Here is a 25,140-nt window from a genome sequence, read left to right as displayed (position 1 = left end):
ACATTTATTTCTGAATTTTCATTAATTTCTCTAATTTTTTAAAACCTTTATTCAAAATTTTGAACAAGATTAATTTTGGCTATTGAATCTTAAGGCCGTTTCAAATCCAACTGCCCATAAAATGTCACGTGTATAGCTATTGGGGAGCTGAGTTACTTTGACAGCTTAGGGGCCCAGTCAGCCCATTATCTCCCATCACGCATCAAAAAAAAAAAAAAGAAAAAAAAATTGAATGTGGCTGACACCATGTTAACGTCAGCCTTGCCCATTAGCACAAGGCCGAGCTTAAGCTACTCGAGCTTTTGGACAGGCATGTGTTGGGCCACCAATTGCCCTTTACCAAATGGACTGCTGGAAGTGGTTTTTTTGGAGGACAAGGGCACTAAAGCTGTTTACAAATTTTATAATTATAAGATCGTGAAAAAAATATGATAGGCGAGTGCAGTGGCGAAGCCACGTGAGGGTGAGGAGTGGCGGCCACCACTCCCCTCACTAGAAAACACGACTAAAGCACTGGTTCAGCCCCTCCCCTTACCAAAAAACCTAGTTCTGACACGCCCCGATCCTGATGTCTAGGGGACATCGGGATAGCCACGTGCTGGCCGACACCCGAGGGTGACGCAAGCCATATAATGAATGCATATGCCAAGAACATGTAAAACATGCATATAAATTTCGCGCATTATTACGCAACGTAATATTCAAATATAAGTCTTACAAAATACAATAATAATTTCAAATGTCAACAATGAATATAATAATAATGCATGACATGTTCAGAGTATACAACTAATCTAGAGAACAAGCGGAAGGTAAAATAGAGAGGGGCTGTCATTACAATAGATGTCAAGCAAAGAGGATGACACAATATCACTGGTAGGGGAATGCCTCGTAGCGTGTATCGTAAGCCTCGTTCCTATGTCCTAAGGGGTCACAAAACAAACATGAGTGGACCAAGTTGATGTATATATAATACTGAAACAGTTATCAACATACTAACCCCTAAAGTTTTATGAAAACTCGATAGCATAATATGTAATAGGTTTTTCCGAACACCCTAGCATGCCATAAAACCTTTCATGAAACATATATCATATAGTGTGCTAACTAGCGGTATCATATATAAGTATCTTCCAGCCGAAGCCATCTACCAACGCACAGCCGAAGCCAATATAAGTATCATATACGCACAGAACAGTGCCCTACACATGCCCGGCCAAAGCCAACATAAGTATCATCGCCCGTAGGAAGAACATTGACCACTAGATACACACAAAACCATTGAATATAATTTTTCCAAACATAGGTACATATATCTCAAAATCATCTTCGTAGCATACAGTCATCCATCATATATACTACAAAGAACATAAGTTTTGATAAAGTATGGTATTCCAAAATATTCTTAGTAAAACATGATAATAATAAAGTGTAAATCTAATTTACTCATAAAACATAACCATTAAATCATGCTTTTCATGTATGCATTTCTACTATTAAAACATGCATTTTAGAAGGGGTCCACTCATAGATACTTCGTCGTCGAAGAGCCATACGAAATAGGAAGGACGAAATCGCCACTAATAATTGCACCTAAGCACATAAAGGGTCCAATTAATAAAATTATACTCAAACGATTGAATTTCGGAAAACTAACGTGATAAATGGATTCAAGACGTCGAAAAACATAAAGGGGGACCTCGAGTACCCTCAAGCGTCACCGCACGCGCTTTCACGCACTGCCGCAAGGTTGGCGGATCTAGCGGCCACACGCCACCGACGGTGGCGCTTGTACTCCACTCGTCGCCCATAAGCAGACTCACGTGCGGCTAAGCTTCTGGGTTGGACCAAGTTTGGGCTTGGGCCTAAAGGGTTTCTAGACCTGGGTTACTTGGGCCGAAGGCCCAATCTTGCATGGCCCAAAGGCCTGAGTCTGTAGGGTTTTGGGTTTTGGTTCTATCGAGCCTTGAGCTTAGAGGCCCAGCCCAAAGCAAAGGGTTTTGGGGTTTAAGCGGGCCAAGGCTCGAGTTGGTAAAGCCCAGAGGGCCAGGGTTAAATGGGTTTAAGGGCATTGGTTTTGGGCTTTCGAAGGGTTTGAACTTAATGGGTTAGTTTTAGCCGGCCCGTTTCTCGCTCGGGGAGAAGGCAGGAGCCTCCCAAGCTCTGGTCGACGCCAAAACACCACCCTAGTCTACGATTTAAGTACTAACACGAATGTAGAGATGAGAAGGAAAGATTAGTACCTATCTCAAGTCGTGAAGTGGTCGGAGGTGGCCGGAATCTTGCTCGATAGTCACGAGTTCGCAAGACCTGGGTTGGGTGTCCTCTGGGTGTCCCGACACTTCACGAAGAAGGAAGAGAGAAAGAAGGTCCTGGGTTTGAAGGTTGGTGTCTGTGGGGGGTATGGGTTCGAAGGTTCATGTGTGTGTCGATCAGAAATGGGAGATGGAAAGTGAGTTGAAGGAGATCCGAGAATGAAAGAGAGTGTATGAGCTGAGAGAGGGAGAGAGAGATAGGGTGAAGGTCTGCCACATGGCAGATAGAGAGAGGAGAGAAATTTAGAGGAATTATGAAAATGGGATCTGGATTGGGTAGAAATTCTGGGGTACAAATGTAATTTCATAAATGTTAAATAAAATGTGAAATTACATTTAGTTTTGGGGGTGGGGTTTAACAAGTTTGACCCACTGCTGATGTCCATGATTTGGTTTTGCTGCCGCGCAGCAAAGCTGTTTTGTTTTGTTTTGTTTTTTATTTTTTTTAAACATCCAGACTGTCGGAATCTGGGATGTTTTTGGTTCTGATTGTGTGATGCAGCGCTGCGCTGCTGGTTTGATTCTGTCTTTACAAAATCTGCGTTTTAATTTTTTCTTAAAATACCCAAACCAAATGATGTCGGTAGGACTTGGGGTTTGAAAAAAATAAATAAAACAGTGCGGTTTGTGGGAAAGTGTGGTGCTAATTAGAGACTGAGGTGGGCTGCAGGACTGGTGTCTCTAAATTTTGTGTCTCCTCAATGTCTCTTTTCTAATTGCTTGACACATGTCTTTCAACTTAACACTATTAACTTTATTATTTCTTTCATTAAAAGGAGAATTTCCAAAAATCCTCTAAGCACACCCACCGCAACCCCGCCGAAAAACATCTCTTTCCTCCAGTCTCACGACCGGAAAAACATCCTACTCCTCCAGTTTCACGGTTGGGAAAACATCATCCCCCTCCAGTCTCTCTGGGCACACGAATCGACTCAATTTCAACCATCGTTCGTAGATCTGTCGGGGAAACATCCAGTCGAATCCTCCGACTGTGAGCATCTGGCCTAATTAGAAACCAGACTATCCACCCCACAACAGCGGCTAGCTAGGCCACCACCAAGTCCCTCATTAGAATCCAACATCCTCCTCCTCCAGTCTCTCTCACTATCATTATAATGCAAAATCCCAGCCAAAACATCCTCCTCCTTTGATGGTTAAATCCATATGAAATCATGGGAGAGAAAGAGAGAGATAGGAGATTTGGTCGACGTCTATGAATATACGGAGTTGTTGTCGGCGAGGTGGGCTGGTTATGCGTTTGGGTGATTCGATGGCTATCGGTAGAACTGAAGAATTTGGCGTTTACTCTACCTTGGTATTTCTGGGTTTTTGGTTTTAATTTCCGATACAAAATAATCAAAATAATGAAATTAACAGTGTTAATCTTTTAGTAAGTTGGAAGACACGTGTCAAGTAATTAGAAAAGAGACACTAAAGAGACACAAAACTTAAGGTATCGTTTGGTATGCAGACGGGACAGGACGGAACGGAATGGGACGGGACGAGACGGGACAGGACGGAACGGAACAGAGCGGGAGCAAAGATGCCCTCGGATGGAAACAAGGAGGAAGAAGAAGGAGACGGAGATGTTATAATTTTGTGTTCCACGGATGTGGAACGAGTCGTTCCAGGGGGTGAGGTGGAACGAAAATTCACCCAAAACTCGTCCCGTGGAACATCTCGTTCCACCCGTTTTAGGCGCACCAAACGTGGGACGGAACGCCTTGTCCCATTCTGTTCCGTCCCGTCCCACGTACCAAACGGTACCTAAGGACACCGGACCTACGGCCATTGAGGTGTGGGATTGTGGGGACGACCTGATGAAATTCAAGCACCCCACAATTTTTATTTTGAATGAAGATAATCAATTTTTTATTCTGGTCTCATCTAAAAAGAAAACTATAAGAAAATAAATACAAAAAAGTTAACGTAAAATCAAATAGAAATTTACAAGACATCATTTTTATTTAAATCAGGAGAAAATATGAAATTTTATATTTCATTTGTAAATTTTCTATGCTAAGTGGCAAAGGTTTTCAATGAAAATTGACTATCCTATAAAATATGGGTGGAAGACTTGAGTGTTAGAGAAGGAGTCTTGTCAAAATCACTATAACTTCTAAGGATATAAATTAATATTGTAACTTGATTTTGATTGTATCTATATAGGATGGGATTCTTACTTATACACCAAGCATAAACGTTGTACAAATATAAGCTTTTGTGTTATGAATCATTCAGAGTATATTTTTTACAATTGAAAGTGAAATTTTTTTTAGTAAAGAAATTTAGTGGAAGATAACAATGCATTACAAGATGGTTGCAGTGTCATGCCTAAAGATATATAATTAACGACTAATCATTGTGATTTTTTTACATGGATACTATACCATGTTTGATCTTCAAGACCTCGGACTTATGGTGACCTCGAATTTTTTACATAGGTACTGCCACGTTTTCATGATATGAAACTTCATTGATAATAATTCAAATTTATTTGTTGATAGATTATGAACGAAATTAATATTGTCTATTATTTAAAAGGATTTAGTTGTCTACATTTTTTTTTAACCTTTTACACTTCTAAATTTCGCCCCTCCTTCCGACAATTCATAGCTTCATCACTGGGCGAGTGTGTATAGCCACACTCTTTCTAAAAGGTTGCTACTATTAACACTCTAGCCCGTCATATTCTGCACTACTTCCTATACAAATTTTCTCTTGTGTTTTTATAAATTTAAAGTGCAAATACTTTTTGGAGAGTCTAAAAATAGCTCTAAGTTTGCTGCTTTATCCCATAAAAAAACCTACAAAAAAGTGGAGGCGGAACAGTATAATTATCCACTATTTCTAGCTCCTGATTTTAGCAGCTTAGTTAACATTCGTAAGTATATTCACCAAAGGTGTCTATCTTGCAGAGTTTAGGTTGGCACACTCTAGCTTGCAAGACCAAAATGTGTTAATATGGAGAGCAACTTGCACAGGATGAGTTCAACGTCACATGAAGTCTCAATCCAATAATATCATGTCAAGAGAAAAAAGCTTATATTTGGTATGACATTATTGAACTAGGACGCTCGGTAGCGGTAATTCTGTTCCCAATTAATATTTCTCGTTAATAATGGGGGATTTGGATATGGTAAGACGTTATTGTACTAGGACGCCTCGGTAATCCTGTTCCCAATTAATATTTCTCATTAATATGAAGGATTTGGATTTGGATTTGGTAGTTAGAGTCAGAGTATACATGTACAGACACATCGATGCATTCATGTACCACTGCACTACAATGACTTCAAGAACAAGCATTAAGTTGTGAACTGAATTAATAACGATTGAGTTGGCGGACTGAGCATTTAATTCTTCAAGCACTTAATTAGTTTGCCAGTCTACCTTCTTCTTGCTAGTCCATAAACTGGAGCTGGGCTGAGTGATCTGCTGACAACTCTAAGGCTTTGAAGCAGATCTTCAAGCTTTTTACAAGCTTCAAAAAATGGCTTCTTTTCACCGGAAAATTCATGACTTCTCTTCAAAAACACATCTTAAAGCTCCCCATTTTCTAGTAGTTATTCCGAAGTCTATTTGTACACAGACCAAACTTGTGAGTATCTCTCTCTCTCTCTCTCTCTCTCTCTCTCTCTCTCTCTCTCTCTCTCTCTAACCGTAGTCTTTACCCGCTTACATTTATGCTTGTACTCGTATTTAATGTCCGTGCTTGATTTTGGAGATTAGTTTGAAACAAAAAACGAAATGGTTATCAAACGTTCCTTGTTTTTTTTAGTTCTCAAAATTTAGCTTTTAAGTTGTTAGTTTTTGGTTTTATGAAAGCTGAAAATGAAATGGTTATCAAACGGCACCAAAGTATTTAACCCCTCTCACAATGAAGAGTCTGACTTAATGGGATTTGATGCAGTTAATGTACCCATATATTTCATAGCCACAAAGATCAGATAATTGTTTTCACTGTACGAACAGTTTGGTGACAAGTTCTGTGTTGTGCAGAGGATTCCAAACAAATTTTTAAGGAAATATAGAGATGATCTTTCGAATCCAGTATTTCTTAAGCTACCAACTGGTTCAGAATGGAAAATAGAACTCAGAATATGGGAGGGTGAGGTCTGGTTCGGCGAGGGTTGGCCAAAGTTCTCGAAGTTTTACTCTCTAGACTGCTGTCATTCGTTAGTTTTCGGATATGAAGGGAATTCAACATTCTGCGTTCGTGTATTTGACAAGGATTTCACAGAGATCAACTATCCATTGACAATGCCCGAGATGGAAGAAACCGATGAAGATGATGATTCCGACAATAGTTCTTGGGATGCTGATGACGACTCTGATTGTGTTGAAGTCTTGGACAACATCATGTCCCGCTCAAGAAAAACAAGGGACAAATCTCCATTGTCATGTCCTCGGCCTCATAAGAAGCACAGAACAAGTTCAACTGGTAAAACCAGAAACCAAAAAAAAATAAAAAAAAAATACACTGATTACATTAGGAAATGATGTTTGAGAAGTCAATAAAATCTAAATCAGAAATAAAAATTGAACATTAATACGCAACATATGTTTCGCTTCGAATTTTTACCTTATTGTGCTTTCTGCCATTCTGTTATAACTTGTAATATCCTACTGTGTTCTTTGACATGCAAAGCTGAGTTTGCATACAAAAGACACGGTGAAGGCACGTCCAGCACTCCAAAACGAGCTCAAACAGTTCTTGGGAGTATGCATGCGTCGAATGCAAAAGGAAAAGCTGCTGTAGCTCTTTGGAGAGCTACAGCTTTCAAATCTGACAACCCTTATTTCATAGTTCCCATGAAGCGCACTTATATCAATGGACATTCTGTGGTAAGTTCCCTATAGACAACCATCCTGGACCGTCAAATTTGTTTGCTTATCGTCTTTTCCTTCAATTGATTATTTTCAGTGGCTGCCTTCAAAATTGTGTATCCACATGAGACGTCTTGGTAAGCATTCTGGTGCCGTTACCCTTCGGGCTTTTGATGGGAGAACTTGGTCTGTTGAAATGAAATGTGAAAAGGCAACCAGACCAAAACTCAGATTGCAATATGGTTGGACTGAATTTGTAAGAGGCAATAATTTGGAAGTTGGTGATGTGTGCGTACTTGTGTTGATCGATGACACTAAACTTGTGTTTGAAGTTGTCATTTTTCGCACCACAGAAACTGCACATACATTCTCACCTCCAGGTACGTTGTCTTTTAATTTCTGAACTGATTAATTGATGGAAGTGCCATAGTGATTAACTATCCATCACGTTCATCTTTCGTGATGTGCCTGCAGATGTTGACGGGGAACAAACAATGTCCCAAATGGAAGAAACTGATGAAGATGATGATTCCATTGAAATCTTGGACGATTTTCCAACATGCTCAAAAACAAAGACGAAATCACCAATAGCACCACAGCCTCACAAGAAAAACAGAACATGTTCAATTAGCACAGCAGAAAACCACAGAAAGAAATTTGGTGGCTCGTCTTTGACTAAAAAAATAATGAACCGAAGAACTCTTCAAGTTCTTAGGAAGATGAACCCAGTTACGGCACATGGTACAAATAGAGCCCTTCAGAGAGCAAGGGCTTTCGAATCTGAATACCCTTCTTGCACAGTTGTTATGAGTCCGTCGTATATCCATGCACATTATGTGGTAAGCTTTTTATAGAGAGAGATAATGTACAAGTTATGCTAACTTTATCTCTATATATGTGTGTATGTGTGTGTGTTAGTTTTGAAACTGAAAATTAAGCTCGAGCAAATTACAACGAAAATCCTCTCCAAATTACCTGTTTCTCTTTCTTTTCAGTATTTGGGAGCCAAGTTTACAAAGGAACACTTTCTTAAGCGGAATTATCATCAAATCATCCTTTGTGTATCGGATGGAAGAAATTGGCCTGTCAAATTAAGCAAACGTCAGAAAAACATGGTTCGACTCCAGAATGGTTGGATTACATTTGTGCAAGACAATCATTTGGAAATTGGTGATGTGTGTGTATTTGCGTTGATTAACAACATCAAAGGTTTAATGGATGTTGTTATTTTCCGCACTATAGAAGCTGCACGTTGCAACTTGTCACAAGGTAAGTTGTCTATTAATTTCTGAACTGAAGTTGATGGAATTTCCATAGAGATTAACTATCTGTCACCTTAATCTTTTGCGGTGTGCTTGCAGAAGTTGATGGGGAAAAAACAATTTCCCAAATGGAAGAAACTGATGAAGATGATGATTGTGTTGAAATCTTGGACGATTCTCCACCATGCCTGAAAGCAAAGAAAAAATCCCCAATTGCAACACAGCGTCACAAGAAAAACAGAGCAGGTTCCATTAGCACTTCAGAAAACCACATGAAGAAATTTGGTGGCTCGTCTTGGACTAAAGAATTAGTAAAACGAAGACCTGATCAGGTTCCTAGGATGATGAATCCACTTACGGTAAGCGGAACAAATAGAGCTCTTCAGAGAGCAAGGGCTTTCAAATCTGAATACCCTTGTTGCACGGTTGTTATGCATCCCTCGTATATCCAGGCAAATACTTTGGTAAGCTTTCTAGAGAGACAGATCATGTACAACTTCTGCTAGTATGAATTGAAAACTATTAAGCTAAATAAAATTACGTTCTAAATACTCCAAAAATTTAGTCTTACCTGCTTCTCTTTCTATTTCAGAATTTGGAAGCTAAGTTTGCCCGGGAACATCTTCTAAACAGGACTCATGATAATGTGATTCTTCGTGTTTCGGGTGGAAGAACTTGGCCTGTCAAATTACACCAATATAGCAAAAATGTACTGAAATTCCAGAGTGGCTGGATGAAATTTGTGCAAGACAATGGTCTGGAAATCGGTGATGTGTGTGTTTTCATGTTGATCAATAATACCGAACATTTAATTGATGTAGTCATTTTCCGCGGTAGAGAAACTGCTGATTGCACCTTTTCACCAGGTGAGCAAGTTTTCTGTTGGTTGTGAGTTTCTTTCTGCTCCATTAGGTCTGTCATCTGCATAACTTATACGAGTGTTATTCTTATCCCTTTTTCTGTCTTTGTTTTAGGGAAAGCTCGATCAATTTCCAAGGATCAGTTCAAGTCGAAAAATAAGAAAGTAGCCGGATGGATGTAGTTGTTGAAGCTGAGTATTTCAACACGAATACTACCCAACATTAATCTGAATAATGAAGGCAGAGGAAAAAAGGCCTGCAAATTTAATGATGTCCATGTCCTCCACTTGTTATTTTGATCACCCTTATAAAGGGCATCATCCTAAGAACCCCTTTTGTTGTTATGAATTTCAACTTCAACTTGAACCCTACATTTTGGATGTCATAGTTATGAGATATGTTGTCTTTGTGCTTAACCTTAGCTTAGGTGGAACGGGTTCAGTGTCACCTTGGACTTGCGAGCCACTTATATAAGGCAATGTAACGAGTCTTACACATGAACTTGAGTGACCACAGGCATCATGATGGTAGTAAACTTGTTTCATGATAGTCCCTATCCAACAATCAATATTCCGTACACTCTAATTTTCATCTTGGCTTACTTGAGTGTGTACCATTCTAGTTAGTTATTACTTGTTCGTGGTAAGGAAATTACACATTCTTCTACATAATGGATTACTGTGCGTTTGTTACATCGGATTATCTCGAACTGGACTAGCTTCAGGAACTAAGTTGGACTGGCTTAACATGGACTAAGCAGTATAAGAATAATGAAGCGTTTGGTGCAGTGCCGGATTAGAAAGCGGACTAAATATATTTTTGGAATTTGATTTTTTTATACCAACCTTTTCTCTCTCTCACCATTTATCATGGAGGCAGATTGTCTGCCCTCCTATTTGGGTGCCCTTCCCATCCCCTCCTATTTGTGTGGTTACAGTTAAGCCACGTCAACATTTTATATTCATATTGTTTTTTGTCTTATTATCTCTACAAAAAAATCAATATAAAATATTGACGTGACTTAACCGTAACCTCACAAAATAGGAGAGGATGGGAAGGGCACCCAAACAGGAGGGCAAACAATCTGCCTCCATTTGTCACACCTTCTTTCTATAGAATATCGAGCACAGAACCAAATAGTCTAACTTAAATCCAAAATCAAATAAAACACTGAATGTGGAAAAACCATAGTTGTGAGCTCGTCTCTCCAGTAAAATTCAGTTGTAAATATTCAAAATCAAAACATCTCTCTAATAAAACCAATTCTAAATATTCAAAACCAAAACACAAAAATCAAAATCCTAAAAATTATGTTTCTATAATCGAGTTCCATCGCCCTGCACCTCTCTTTCTTTGAAATTTGCAAATCGTGTTTCTTTTTTATCCAGAAAAAAGCCAAAGATATAAACCATTTCAATTTCATCAAAATATATTTCAACTCTGATAGATTTCATCTAGAACTAGAAATAACACACGCTCATATATTTAAACCTCAAAAACAAAAGAATTGCAAATGAGAGAGTCAGAGAGAGAATTTCAACTTCTTCCTTTTCTCTCTAGTTCAGTATTAATGAAAGCTCTACACACATCAATGGCGAATTTAGCAAAGAAACAATTTTGCAATCCAAAATTGACCAAACCACTCTCAAATTTAAGCTAAACAATCATCACATCATCAGAACTATAAAAAAATTAAACATTACCCATTAAAAATAAATCAAAACAATATTTGGATCCTCATCAGCTCACCCCGTCATAGCCTTTTTAGGCTTCCCAAGACCCAGATCCGGCCGACCCATATGACGTAAACGACGAGGTAATCGTCGAAGATGAAGTAGTTGACGAGTTCGGTGTCGGAGTTGAAGTTGTGCCCGAAGCTTTTGCAGTTGAAATCAAGGTCGAGGAGGTGAATTGAGCAGGATGATGCGATGTACTATCGCAATCGAGGTTGAGGAGATGAATCAAGCAGAATGAAGCGAAGTTCTTAGTTAATCCCGTGGTTTTTGGGGGGACTCGCGAAGACCGGTTAGTGACGTCTCTAGTGAAAGTGAGTCCTAGTTAATCTCATTAACACTAGTCCCGCAAGGAAACAAACACTAGACTAGATTAATATTAAATCTAGTCTAGGCCAATGAGAGCTAAAACGGGCAAACAAACACCCCTTAGTTGTCGTCTATGAAAAAGAAAGAACCTCGAACATAATGACATAACAGGAGAGAGGTGAAATGCTTTTCCCCCTCAAAGTGATCGAACTCAGTAGCTAAAGCACTCAAATGGCAATACCCAAATCGCAAGTACGTCTGATACTGAGCACGGCGGTTCAAGATATTAGTCACAGTTAATTTATCAAACAAGTGGCGTGCTAGGGAGCTATAGCGCAGACTCCATGTGAGTGACTTTAATATATGTGATATGGTGATTACCCATGAAATCCTCATGTTAGTAGATTTTGTAGATATGACATGGATTTATAAATGTGTTTTTCTACTAAATATTATTGCTTTCATATTTTTCCATCGATCTGTATTTTTCATGAAATGTGATTTGACTTGCATATTTGAAATGTTTATGAACTTGAGGGTTAGTAGAGAACCGATAACCTGTTGACATGGGGAATTGATGTATCGAAAGTGTCATGTCTTATTTCATTGAGCTGTTTGAAATTGTTTCCTTGGATTATGCTCGGTTCCGTTGAGTGCTCCAAAATCGGGTTTAGTTGGGGTTCTGTTGAGTGGTCTGGTTCCCTACTCTATTTGATTCTGTTGAGTGGTTCAGGATCCATCAATATGTTTTCGTTTGGATTCTGTTGAGTGGTTTAGAATCCCTCGTACTTAACAATTTTGTTGAGTGGTCCAGAATCGTATCCTATTCGGATTCTGTTGAGTGGTCAGGAATCCCTCCTACTGTGCGATTATGTTGAGTGGTTCGGAATTGTATCCATTTGGTTCTGTTGATTGATCCAGAACCCAATGTAATTTGGATTTCATTGAGTAGCCCGAAATCTCACATCCCTTGGCTTCGTTGGTTCTTTGAAACAAGTCTAGAATGTGAAAGCTTAGGAGATGTAGGTTTCGGCCTAACTATATCGCTCTAGCGCTAGTTTTCAGTGCATTTATGAATTAGAAATTTGAGGACCTTTGATTTAGAAAGGCCAATGAATGTTTGTGTGACTTCTTCATAACTTTTAGTGATTGGATTATGATTTATAAAGTAGGCTTTAATGATTGATGTTTATAAGCAGTGATCAATGAAAATATTTTATGATTATCACATATGTCGGATTATTGTCGCTCACACGAACTTCTCAGCTTATTCGAGTTGTTACTTTGTCCGGTGCACCATTTTCACGGTGTAGGGGCGATTGTGCAGGTGACAGAGCTTAGTTGATACAAGGAGTTCTTAGGTTAGCAGTCGAGTTCAAAGTTTGAAGTGCTCCCTATTTCTTACCTTGTATTTCCTTTGGACTTTCTTGTTGGAACCTGAGTTATTGTAAATGTTGTTAATCTCAGTCTCAGTATTTCAATTATTTTCCTTGCACCTCCTACAGGAGACCGTATGTCTAGATTGGGGTGTGACAATAAATGACTTGTAAGTCCTTATGCCAATTTCACCAAGCATTAATGTATGAAAGTCGATCGCACGAGAGCAACTATTCATAGCAGCACTCTTCTAGTTAACCTATACTAACTCAGTATATGGAGCAAGATCTGCCCCTTTGACCTTAGATTAAATGAACTATTAATAGAACAGTGGTTAGTCAAACAAATTCTATACATTTGGTTACATTTTGACTTTAAGCTAAGCATTATATTGCTAAAAAAAAAAAGTGCCTATATTGTTGTGAAGGTAAGAAAAAAGCGTTTGCACTGTCCACTGCTCATTTTGCTAAATGAGATGCCTAGAATCTATTCATTTCAAGTAAGTAAAAATCAAAACTGGGAGATGGAGATATCAAACATTGAAAAGTGATTAAATTGTCATCTTAACAATCAATTTAACCTATTGCACCTACATGTATCAAATTCGTTTCTAGATAAAAATGAAGCTGCTGATGAGATAATCAATTCCTAGTGAGTCATCACTTCTACTTTTTAAGGCAATTATTACTTAAACTTCTCATGAATACCAACTTTCAATAGACTCAACAACACGTGAAGGTAAGGCCCGATCTAGTAATCTGCAGAGAAGAGGATCCCTGAACTCTTAGAGCATCTCCAAAGGGGATGTCAAATTTTGAACATAAAATTTAAATTTGACAACCTATGTGGCATTTTGACATCTTTTAAAGTTTTATTGTCCACCCGATATGTCAAATTAAATTATTTTTTATTATAAAATAAATGATTAAATTAATAAAAACTTAATAAAAGACATTTAATAATTATGAAATCTAGACTGTTCACCATTTGTTTTTAACAAGAGGGGACCGTTCCTTTACCTCGATCAGAGAAATTTTTCAGTGTGACTGTCACACAAGGTGATACACCACATGTCCCTATGTAAATGTAAATGGTGAAATATGTGTGTTAAAAGGTTAATAACTTAAAAATTAAAATTTTTCACCACTTACATAAAAACACATGATGTATCATCCGTGTTCCTGTCACAACTAAAAATTTCTCACTCTATTGAACAAAAGGGAAAGGGGTCAACAACAACATTAATTGCAATGATGATTAAACCAATAAAAATTTAATAAAAATCATTAATAATTAATTTTGAAGTTGTTGTCAAATTTGACAGCAACTCTCTTGTTGCCAATCCATGTCATCGCCACATAAGATTTGACATTTCGGTTGGAGAACATTAGTGTGATTTTTTTTTACTGTTATAACTTATGTGGATATTTTGACATCTCCTTTGAAGATGCTCTTAAAACACACATACATCTTTTGGCAAGATAAGATGAGTCAAATTGCCAAAGCACAAAACAAAAAAATAATAAATTGGGACAATTATTTAAATCATGTCGATGAGCATTGTACTGCTATAATGATGACAATTATTTGTCAAATGCAAGTCAACTTTTTACCATTTTATCAAAAAACCTTGATATCATAGAAAAGTAAGTTTCTATGGAATAGCAATCGTTTAAAATCAATGACCATATTCAACACAGAAAAAATTCAGTAAATAATTGAATGTAAAACAATAGACAAAATCATTTTAACATAATAGATGTAACCTGTAGACATGTTGCTGCCTAATAACACAATATTAGATTCGATTGAATACCATTTTCTCAGGATCTAGAGCTCGGTGATGATTCCCTCCTCATTTTGCATCTTGTTGATTGAGATTGTAACCCTGGAAACCAAAATCAAACAAACATAGAAAAATATATTAGAACTTACACGAATCTGCAAGGATTTTGAAGATTCGGATTGTAATGAAGAGAGAAAAACATGATGAAACAGATATGAGAATTTACTGCGCTGCTCCGATAGCTGTGGCTGCTCCATTTGTATCTGTTGTTGCTTCCTTGCCTTAATTTCCTGTGCCTTCATTCCACAGTATATGAAATGAAAAAAATGTACATTCTCATATCACGAAAACATAGTCTTTCATCAACAAACAATTTTTTTTTTCTTTTCCTGAAAAAAAAAAAAAAAAAACATTTTAAATGATTGCAAAACCTTACATAAATTAGATCTTTCTACAATCACATCAATTCCTAAGGTTTTGTAACTAAAGCTATTATGATTCTACAACCAAAGCTACAGAGCATCCATTTAGGACTCCATAAAACCACACCCAGTCAATGTCATTCCATTAAATTGCACAGCCCTTTAAAACTTTGCCTTTGTCCATGCTCGTATTCTCATTCACCGCAGAGTTACAGAGACACTAAGATATTATTTATTACATCCTAAATTTTCTGTACTTTCATTTTTGTTATGTTCCTTTCATTGTGTAAACTTATACTAATTCTTTATAATTTTTAGCAATGTTCTAAAAGATGCAAGGCGCTAGTCGGGCGGCGGGCTGGGACCTAGCGTTTAAGCGGTTGAGCGGAGCCTGGGTGGGGGCATGAGTAGATTAGTTGGATTTAAAAAAAAAAAGATACATAATTTTATTGGGAGACACAGAACATATTTGATTTTAATGCTATTCTTAAAACAGCCATAGACGACTCGCCAAAAATAAAAAACTTTGGTCAACCGAATTATTTTTTTGGGCCAATAACCCATATTTAAATTAGATTTTAATTATCTTAATAAAAAATGAAAATTTGAATGGAAAATTTTCTTTCAACATGATTTGTCTCTCTGTTAGGGTCTGCGAAGAAAAACCTTAGAGAAGACCCACTGCCACACCCACAAAACCCCTATCATCGGTTTGATTTTTCGTACTTTTTTTTTAGTTAGCGATATATTTCATACTAGGGGAAGGAGAAATTCGGTTAAACAACACAAATGACAACTTAATATGGTATCAAATTCGTCATCCACGAAATTAAAACCTAAAACCTCTCACTTGTAAGTAAAGATCAATGACAAGTTCCTTGTGGTCACTAAGTCCAGTCATTTCTTGGTTTTCAATACTTAAGACTCCATTTCCTTGTTCATCCCTTATTCCCACTTTCTCTCTAAATTTTTCTGTTCTCTAACTTTACTTCTACATTGATCTGAAGGACTTCGTTGTGATGCACCCGTGTGCTTTTGGCCAACTTTGTCTGACGACGACTTTTAGTCGCTCATTAGCGACTCTTATTCGCTATTAGGCGCAGTTGGATCATTGAAAATTGATTCTTCTCCAGATGCCGATGGGACTTCAATTTCGTTCTCATCGCGCTCTGAATTGTAGAAAACCAGAAAACAGTAAATCCTTGTTCAGCAGCACTTGTGCCTGTGAAAATTGATTTTACATCATGGAGTTATGGCATAACTCAGTGAATTGAGGTTCTGATCTTCATTCATTATATAGGCTAATAAAGCCTCAATGTACAAGTTGACTTTGTATACAGAATATACATATACGGAAGGAATTCTAACAGATATGATTTGTGCAGGATATCAGTCAAAGGGGTTACAAACAAACAGGGATTACAGCAGGCAGTGATCACAGACAATCAGGAAGCAATTGATCACAACCACCGCATTCCATCTGCATTTGCCAAAACTTTAATCCCATTCTCATTGGCAGAAGTAGCCAAGAGAGTGCCATCCTTGTTGAGGGGGATACGAGGGCTTGCCTAGGAATTAGGAGGGGTAAAGAAGATAAGCAGCTGGTATTTAAGATTCTATTATTTCAATTTACTTAAAGGAAACGAACCTACTGGCAGGCCTCCATCAGCATCAGCAGTTGTCAGAAGTTGAATATTGTCCATGTCCCAAAATTTAATAGAAAAATCATCACCAGCAGCCAAAAACCGGTTTTTAGTAGTATTGAATTGCACAACACCAAAAGAACGCTTGCGAAAGCCTTGATAGGTCCTCTTCACAGCCCCTTCACTTTCATTCCATTCAACAATATATGACTCACCGTCTTTACTTGTCCCACATGAAAATAGCCTGCAACCCACCACCAAAGAAAAACTACGAAAAGAAATAAATAACTATATAGTTTGCCCATCCAGCAAAAGGAAAAAGGAAACTCTGAGCTAAGTATACTAACCTTGTACCATCAGCACTGTAAGCCATGGTTGTGCAGCAGCGACCAGGCGCATCATAATCAACTCGAGATCCCAAATTGTCATACTCCCAAGCCTTTATCTTTCCATCCAGTGCTATTGAAAAAATAAACTGAAGCATAGCAGCAAACAATGAGCACGAAAAGACAAGGACAGATGGGCACCAGAGACAGAAACACAAGGTGTAATTAGTAAGAAAGAAAAAATAAAAATAAAATGCCACAACACCTGAATGTTTTCCTTATAATGTGGGCAGACAGAATAAACTGGAGCCTCATGACCTTCAAAAGTATATTGTTTTGCACCGGTTGTAGCATCCCACACCTAAATTTATGAAGGAAATCAGCAAGGAACAGAAAATGCTCTTCCAATGGCAATGAGACAAGCAAACATGTTAGGCAACTAACGAACCTTGATGGTCTTGTCATCCCCACAGGTAATCACACAAAGCTGCTCATTGGGATGGGAGAATGCCAGATCATTTACTCCACCAACATGTGCATCAATCTACGACAGTAATTTCAGAGTCACCATTAATACAGAAAACTAAGAGAACCAAAAAAAGGTGTAAAAATTTGAAACAGCATCTTCTGTATATACCTCTAGGTGCTCTCGTACGTCATCACCCCTATGATAAGACTATATTTGAACAATGTGCCTCGAGTAAGCAATACCTATAATTGTATTGTAAATGATACAATAATTAGGATCTAATTCAATCCTCAAAAATTTATGAAGCCATATCACATTTGCCACAGTTACCTAAGTATGCTCAAGCTTACCAAATAAAGCACCATCAGGGCTCCGAATCACATGGTTAACAGACACACCAGGATCCTTAACTACAGCAGCCAGTTTCACAAAGACAAATTTACTTTTCAGTCAACCAACTCATACATCCACAAAGAAACAGTGCACACAATTTTTAAGTCACATGAACAAGTATAGAAAGGGAAAGACCTGCAGGAGCATTGAGCATGAATTAAGATCCCATACTTTGAAGTTCCTTACAACTAGTCGCTCCCTAGATCCAACTTCCCGCAGGCCTACGTCCCCCACATTGGTACCAAATGAAGCATCACATAGAGAACAATCAACAGTCAATTATGAATAGTCTCTTTGAAGTTTCCCTCATCGAGAAACTGCAAGATCAGGAACACAAGCTCCATACTCAGAGACAACATCTTGACCGCCCCCTGTTTGATTCCAAGAAGCGGGTTGTTTGCAGGTGATGGTACCCGCGCACAGTTCGGTTGTCCACATGGGTGATCCACATAAAGCGTTTTTATTAATGGATTTGGACTTGGGCTTTTACAAAGCCCGTGCTGCCAATTTAAGCTTCAATTTACAGGAGGAGAATTAGTTCTTTCTCAGCAGAACCAGAAAGGCCATAATTTGCACAAATAATAGTTCCTGGTGTGTGGAAACTTCTGACACTGGTCACGAACCAAAAAAACAAATCCTGACACCAGACGCTGGAATCAAGCAGTGATGTACAACTGTCACCAGGCCCCTGTGCTATGTAGCAATGAACCATATACTAAATTAAGATTCAGGCACATGATTTAGGCATTGCAACAATATTAATGACTTCTTTTTGTTTCCACAGAATTCAAGCCATAACCACCTTTTTATAGCCACATAGACAATGTATGTAAACGATGAACTCATTAGCTAGTGCTATCAACTTGATGAAATTGTCATTTGAGTGCAACGGAAGACAAAAGCACTCATTCCATGTGGAAAAATTAAAGCAAGACCAGTATTTGCAACATCCATAAGTTATGATGAAGTGCACATCTAATCTTATATAACTGAAGTCATGGTTTCAGAGTAATTACCCTTGGTTAATGAGAGTCCATAGCCTCGAACGCTTTAGGTTTGGGAACTGCAATTTATCACTGAATAAGGGATTCGGGTCAATCAGTTTCTTAAGTTCAACCGACATGATTGCCCTGGCAGACTTTGAATCTCCACACTTGGATAGTTGTTCATTCTCCCCCTATAATGCAAGAGACCATTTTTTAGTACATTTGCTACAACTGTTTTCTACAGATACTATTCATATAATGGAATTCTCATACCTAAAGTTCTCCAATGTTGAGAGCTGAGCGATTTCCTCCAAAAGTTCATCGAATGCGGCAAAAAAATTTAAATCCTTTACTAGAATATCCACGGCTTGGGACCGATCAGGCCTATAAAGTTCAGTCACATTACACGTAATTCAACCATATAATTCCTCAAGATCGGCCATGCAATCCAACCCACAAAAGTTAACAATGAATTGAAATTGAACCACTGTAAGCTTACTTGTCCAATGCCTCGAGGTACTTCTGCTTCCTTATCTCGAAAAAGATAAGGCCTATAAAGTTCACACAGTGACATTACACGTAATTCAACCATATAATTCCTCAAGACCGGCCATGCAATCCAACCCATGAAAGTTATCAATGAATTGAAATTGAACCACTGTAAGCTTACTTGTCCAATGCCTCGAGATACTTCTGCTTCCTTATCTCGAAAAAGATTTTCATGGAATAGCTGTTATCTTCCATTTTAGTGAACCCGGAGAGGTACTTCTCAACTTCATCCCAATTGCCATTATGCACCTCATCCTCAAAATATTTCATATTGAAGAAAACCCCAGATTCCTGCTCTAATATATATCACAAAAGCAATTAATGACGCAGTATATCAGTACATAATTAGCAATTGTGCCAACAAAAACGCATTAATTAAAAATACAGAAATCAGCCCTACCTGGTGAGATTTAAAATAGAACCGGGCAGCTCCAAATAAGCTCAGATAGATTATTCATAACCTCTGAAATTGCTAGAAACTTCTCAAGCTTAGAGCATCCAGAAACATTAAGGTATTTAAGAGATTTCATGTGAGAAATGCTGCTTGGAAGACTCTCAAGTTCTTTGCAATCATTCAGCCTCAAAGTAACAAGACTGGTGAGATTTAAAATAGAAGCAGGCAGCTCCTTAATTGCAGTGCCACCCAAATGAAGCTCAGATAGATTATTCATAACCTCTGAAATTTCTGGAAACTTCTCAAGCTTTGGGCATCCAGAAACATAAAGGTATTTAAGAGATTTCATGTGAGAAATGCTGCTTGGAAGACTCTCAAGTTCTCTGCAATCATTCAGCCTCAAAATAACAAGACTGGTGAGATTTAAAATAGAAGCAGGCAGCTCCTTAATTGCAGTGCCATCCAAATGAAGCTCAGATAGATTATTCATAACCTCTGAAATTTCTGGAAACTTCTCAAGCTTTGGGCATCCAGAAACATAAAGGTATTTAAGAGATTTCATGTGAGAAATGCTGCTTGGAAGACTCTCAAGTTCTCTGCAATCACTCAGCCTCAAAGTAACAAGACTGGTGAGATTTAAAATAGAAGCAGGCAGCTCCTTAATTGCAGTGCGACCCAAACGAAGCTCAGATAGATTATTCATAACCTCTGAAATTTCTGGAAACTTCTCAAGCTTTGGGCATCCAGAAACAAAAAGGTATTTAAGAGATTTCATGTGAGAAATGCTGCTTGGAAGACTCTCAAGTTCTCTGCAATCATTCAGACTCAAACAAACAAGACTGGTGAGATTTAAAATAGAAGCAGGCAGCTCCTTAATTGTAGTGCCATCCAAATAAAGCCCAAATAGATTATTCATAACCTCTGAAATTTCTGGAAACTTCTCAAGCTTTGGGCATCCAGAAACAGAAAGGTATTCAAGAGATTTCATGTGAGAAATGCTGCTTGGAAGACTTTCAAGTTCTCTGCAATCATTCAGACTCAAACTAACAAGACTGGTGAGATTTAAAATAGAAGCAGGCAGCTCCTTCATTGCAGTGCCACCCAAATAAAGCTCAGATAGAGATTTCATGTGAGAAATGCTGCTTGGAAGACTCTCAAGTTCTCTGCAATCATTCAGACTCAAAGTAACAAGACTGGTGAGATTTAAAATAGAGGCAGGCAGCTCCTTAATTGCAGTGTCATCCAAATAAAGCTCAGATAGCTTTTTCATAACCTCCGAAATTTCTGGAAACTTCTCAAGCTTTGAGCATCCAAAAACATCAAGGCATTCAAGAGATTTCATGTGAGAAATGCTGCTTGGAAGACTCACAAGTTCTTCGCAATCATTCAGCTTCAAAGTAACAAGACTGGTGAGATTTAAAATAGAAGCAGGCACCTCCTTAATTGCAGTGCCATCCAAATAAAGCTTAGATAGCTTCTTCATAACCTCTGAAATTTCTGGAAACTTCTCAAGGTTTGAGCATCCAGAAAGTTTAAGGGTTCTAAGAGATTTCATACCAATCTTGCTTGGAAAAATCTCAAGATTTCCGCAATATTCGAAATCCAAAAGAACCAGTTTTTTGAGAGATGAAATCGATGGGTGAACCTCAAATAAACTTGTACATCTTCCAAAAACTACTTTCTCAAGATTTTTCGCCTCTGTGAAGTCAGGAGTTATCTTCAGGTGACGAGAACCTGCTAAGTTGATAATTTTCAAATTTTCCAGAGGCTGGTATAACACATCAAGGAAAACAAGTTATATGGTAAGGCATCTAAGAATTAAACCATTTAGAAGAAACATATGCAAGTGAAGTTTTTACCTTGGCTCCTTCCCAAAGATGTTCAACGAGACTATTTTGCATGTCAAGCTCAACAAGATTCTTCGCAATAAAATTGGACGGTAAAGACTTTAGGGGGAAATGCTTCCATACGAGACTTCTTAACTCATGCAGAAGAAACTTTAAATTCTCACATGAATATCCATTGTGGCCGTGGATTTTGAGCAATCTTAATTTCGTCATTTTAACAAAAGCTTCGGAACAGAAGTATACCACTTCTGGTTTTGAGAATGAAAGGTCAAGGATTATGCTTTCAACAGCTTCCGTAGCCTGGATAACAAATAGTTCAAATTATGTGACTGTAGATATCCTGAATCTTATTTAACATTATAAAGTTAATGCATGTTTCTATGAATTGTATTTTGATCAAAGTTAAAGCTGTGTACTCTAAAGATTTGCATATGAAAAAGAAAGTCATGAACATATCGCACCGTATTTTGAGTTAGCACGTGATGAACATCTTCATAATTCCACAACCTACTGCGTTTCCCAGGCTCTTTAATAGATTCTTGGCGGACAATTTCCCGACCCATTTCCTCTAGTAAATCATGCATCTCCAATTTTTCCGATGAGACAGTTATAAGAGCTCGATCAATTAGAACTCTTAGCCCAGTATGGGGATAAAAGCCACAACTGTCCAGAACCTTTGTTGCGTTGTCTTTTTCTGCTCCTTTAAAGAAACATGCAATATCCAAAAATATGGCCTTCTCAGAATCATCTAGTCCATCGAAGCTTGTTCTTAGCACACCATGAATTCCGCTATGCGGGATTTTCTTTAATTTCTTTAGCACATCTTCCCACTCCTGTACAGATTTGTCAAAAAGCAAAGCCCCCAAGACTTTAAGTGCTAAAGGGAGACCTTGAGCATATTGTACAGCACGGGTTGAGAGACGGTCATAGTCTCTTTTGTGTTGCTTTGTTTTGAAGGCATACTGGCTAAAGAGTTCCAAAGCTCCATCACCAATTAGAACGTCGGGGCTGTAGATCGCATCAGCTGGACTTAGTGCTAGCTTATCTCTAGTTGTGATAATGATTCTACTCCCACCACCAAATGAACGTTCCCTTCCAATTAAGGTTTCAATTTGAAATACGTTGTCAACATCATCAAGAACAATCAAAACCTTTTTCATCTGTAGCTTTCTCAGTATCATTCTGTAACCTTGATCCAAAGTGCCTGAACTCTGCACCTTTTCGTTCAAGATTCCAGATAGAAGCTTTTCCCGCATACGTACGGCACCATCACAAGTGGAGAACCCTTCCTTGACATTGTAAAGAAAGCAACAAGCTTCAAATTGACAAGCAATTTTCTCATAAACAGCTCTAGCTATGGTGGTTTTGCCTATACCACCCATACCCCATATTCCAACAACACGAACGTCGTCCATTTCAGGAGAGGGTTGTAATAGCAAATCCATTTCATGCATGCGGGAATCCATTTCAACCAAGTTATCGTCTTTACTTGACGAGGTGCGGATCAATTTCTGAAAAATATCGTTTACAATTTCCTTAATGAGCTTGACATCATTCCTGTGGAATATGAAAAACATAATTGTAAGAGTAAGAGCAAGAGCAAGTGCAAACCGTATAGTAATACATTGGCTAGGAAAACAGGACAAAGAATTTAAAAAATCCCAGATTATGAAAGTGCAATAACTAAATATTACTCGTAATTTTTCGAAACCCAGCCGGATAATTCGGTGGCTCGACTAAGAGCGGACCTCCACCTCCGCACCTCTTCCATGTCGGTGTTAGAATGGCCTTCAAGCTCGGCAAAAGCTTCCTCAAAGCTCCTCTTTGCTTTGCGGACATCAGAAGGATCCACTTGGTAAAAAACGGGCACAACCATCTGGTTCTTTCGATCCATACAATCCAGTATTTGGACGAGCTCCTTCAAGCACCATTTGGAAGAAGCATATTTTTGAGAAAAAACTACGATTGAAACGCGCGAATCTTGGATCGCCGTCAGTAGCTGCGAAAGGTCGTTGCCCTTTCGGAGCCCTTCGGCATCAATGAAGGTGTGGATTGTTTTCTCATTCAGGGCTTCGTAGAGGTGGCTGACGAAGCTTCTACGAGTGTCCTCCCCTCTGAAATTGATGAACACGTCGTATTTCCAAGGAGAGCTAGAGGAAGAAGAAGATGCAGATGCAGCAGCCATTAATCGATCGAGTTCTAAGAGTAATTCCGTAAGAACTGAAACACTCAATTGATCTTCAAATTGGAGCTACAAAGGAAGTAACGAGTCAATGACGACCGGCTCACGCGTTTCTATCTGTTCAAGTCAATGGAGTCAATGACTTAATGATGACCAAATGACGTGTATTGGAAAATAGAAGAAACTGAAAAGCAAAAGCATAAAGGGCCCATCAGGGCCACTACACAAAGCAAAAGTACAAAAATTATAAAGTATCAGAAATTGGTGGACCCAAGATTTGCTCCGCATAAGCGTGGATGCAACGCGCAAAAAAAGGAAAAAACAGTGACAAGTGGGTACCAAGTTAATCCCCGAATTATCTTCCGTATATTCTATAGTATTCAATAGGGTTCTATAGTATTCTATAGGATGTAGTACCAACTTAATCCCTGAATTATCTTCTCATAAATTAGATTTTTAAATTATTTTTTTAATAAAATAAATTCCTAAATTCATTAAAAATTGCTAATTTCATCTATACAATTATATTCAAAACTATTTGATCCAATCTTTTGTCAATTTAAGTCACTTGACACATTTTAGAGTGTAATACCATCATTTTGTCATCTATAAGCTCTTAACATCTTAGGTAAGTTGTGAATTTAATGTCTAATTTAACCTTAAAAGTTAACTTACATTATATCTTTATGAAAAACTATCAATTTATCCTCCGAACTTAACTCCATACATTATTTATCTACCTTCTAATATGTATCACATACAAATGGGCACCAAGTCCCAACAGTACAATTGGGGCACACATTACAAGGGGTAATGTCACGGAATGCTTATCAAGAGTCTACAGAAATAGATCTCATGATGTTGGAGCGGTTCAATTTTCTTTGGGTGGGACCAGTGCCCATGTGTGATGTGACACTCCATGAGGCGGCGCAAACCAGGCGAGTTGGTTACATCTATCTTCTGTATATTCTATAGTATTCTATAGGACTCTATAGTATTCTAAAGGGTGAAGTGACTTAATTCTTGAATTATCATCTCAATAAAAATTAAGTTACTGAATTATTTTTTAGTAAAATAAGTCCCTAAATTCATTAAAAATTGCTATTCCGTCCCTACAATTATATTCAAAACTATTTTATCCAATCTTTCATCAACTCAAGTCACTTAACACACTTTAGAGTGTAATATCATCATTTTCTCATTTATAAGCCTTTAACATTTTATATAGGTTGCGAATTTAATGCCTAATTTACCCTTAAAAATTAACTTACACTATTTCTTTATGAAAAACTACTAATCTACCCTCCAATGTGTATCACATACAAGTAACGTAACTTAAATTCACAGAAAATTGAATATAGTAGCTTCGAATATAACATTAGAGATGTAATTGGCATATTTTTATAATTCAGGGACTGATTTTTTTGAAAAAAAAATAGTTTAGGAATCTGATTTTC

General features: G+C 38.0%; 4 protein-coding genes and 1 long non-coding RNA gene across 5 annotated transcripts in view; 1 reads left to right on the top strand and 4 right to left on the bottom strand.

Annotated features, from left to right (window-relative positions):
• Nucleotides 1-643: 643 nt before the first annotated feature.
• On the bottom strand, nucleotides 644-2,568 carry LOC148689622 (uncharacterized). Its single transcript, XR_015958744.1, has 2 exons — nucleotides 2,244-2,568; nucleotides 644-1,593 (listed from the first exon to the last, which is right to left on the bottom strand). It is a non-coding gene; the product is annotated as an uncharacterized LOC148689622 (long non-coding RNA).
• A 2,509-nt stretch (nucleotides 2,569-5,077) lies between these two features.
• Nucleotides 5,078-9,844, top strand: LOC137749178 (B3 domain-containing protein LOC_Os12g40080-like). Its single transcript, XM_088688737.1, has 9 exons — nucleotides 5,078-5,916; nucleotides 6,318-6,759; nucleotides 6,967-7,163; nucleotides 7,243-7,525; nucleotides 7,620-7,984; nucleotides 8,141-8,414; nucleotides 8,507-8,871; nucleotides 9,000-9,273; nucleotides 9,382-9,844. Exons 1-9 carry the CDS (start codon nucleotides 5,809-5,811, stop codon nucleotides 9,447-9,449), a joined length of 2,376 nt encoding a protein of 791 aa, XP_088544863.1. The 5' UTR covers nucleotides 5,078-5,808; the 3' UTR covers nucleotides 9,450-9,844.
• Nucleotides 9,845-16,156: 6,312 nt separating this feature from the next.
• LOC137708693 (protein TPR3) lies at nucleotides 16,157-18,735 on the bottom strand. Its single transcript, XM_088689768.1, is given in 9 exon segments — nucleotides 16,157-16,462; nucleotides 16,547-16,781; nucleotides 16,885-17,012; nucleotides 17,129-17,224; nucleotides 17,312-17,407; nucleotides 17,501-17,574; nucleotides 17,683-17,742; nucleotides 17,861-17,970; nucleotides 18,072-18,735. Coding segments are annotated over 8 exon segments (816 nt in total). The 5' UTR covers nucleotides 17,880-17,970; nucleotides 18,072-18,735; the 3' UTR covers nucleotides 16,157-16,354.
• Nucleotides 18,736-19,050: 315 nt separating this feature from the next.
• Nucleotides 19,051-23,822, bottom strand: LOC137708953 (disease resistance protein Roq1-like). The gene is made up of 7 exons (XM_088689767.1): nucleotides 23,196-23,822; nucleotides 21,963-23,058; nucleotides 21,514-21,801; nucleotides 20,071-21,422; nucleotides 19,454-19,554; nucleotides 19,382-19,412; nucleotides 19,051-19,095 (listed from the first exon to the last, which is right to left on the bottom strand). The coding sequence occupies exons 1-5, from the start codon at nucleotides 23,684-23,686 to the stop codon at nucleotides 19,527-19,529; spliced, it is 3,255 nt and encodes a 1,084-aa protein (XP_088545893.1). The 5' UTR covers nucleotides 23,687-23,822; the 3' UTR covers nucleotides 19,051-19,095; nucleotides 19,382-19,412; nucleotides 19,454-19,526.
• LOC137708690 (uncharacterized) overlaps nucleotides 19,414-25,140 on the bottom strand; it is a 40,126-nt gene continuing 34,399 nt past the window's right edge. Inside the window, exons 5-6 of the mRNA XM_088689766.1 lie at nucleotides 19,661-19,681; nucleotides 19,414-19,551 (exon numbers count right to left, since the gene is read on the bottom strand). Coding sequence (XP_088545892.1) covers nucleotides 19,671-19,681 — 11 coding nt within the window. The 3' untranslated portion in view covers nucleotides 19,414-19,551; nucleotides 19,661-19,670. The remainder of the gene's footprint in view (nucleotides 19,552-19,660; nucleotides 19,682-25,140) is intronic.

Source organism: Pyrus communis, chromosome 17 (genome assembly GCF_041283825.1).
Source record: "Pyrus communis isolate YQ-2024b chromosome 17, ASM4128382v1, whole genome shotgun sequence".
Taxonomy (NCBI): Eukaryota; Viridiplantae; Streptophyta; class Magnoliopsida; order Rosales; family Rosaceae; genus Pyrus; species Pyrus communis.
The sequence above is the reverse complement of the archived record's forward strand: the minus strand, read 5'-3'. Positions and strand labels throughout refer to the sequence as shown.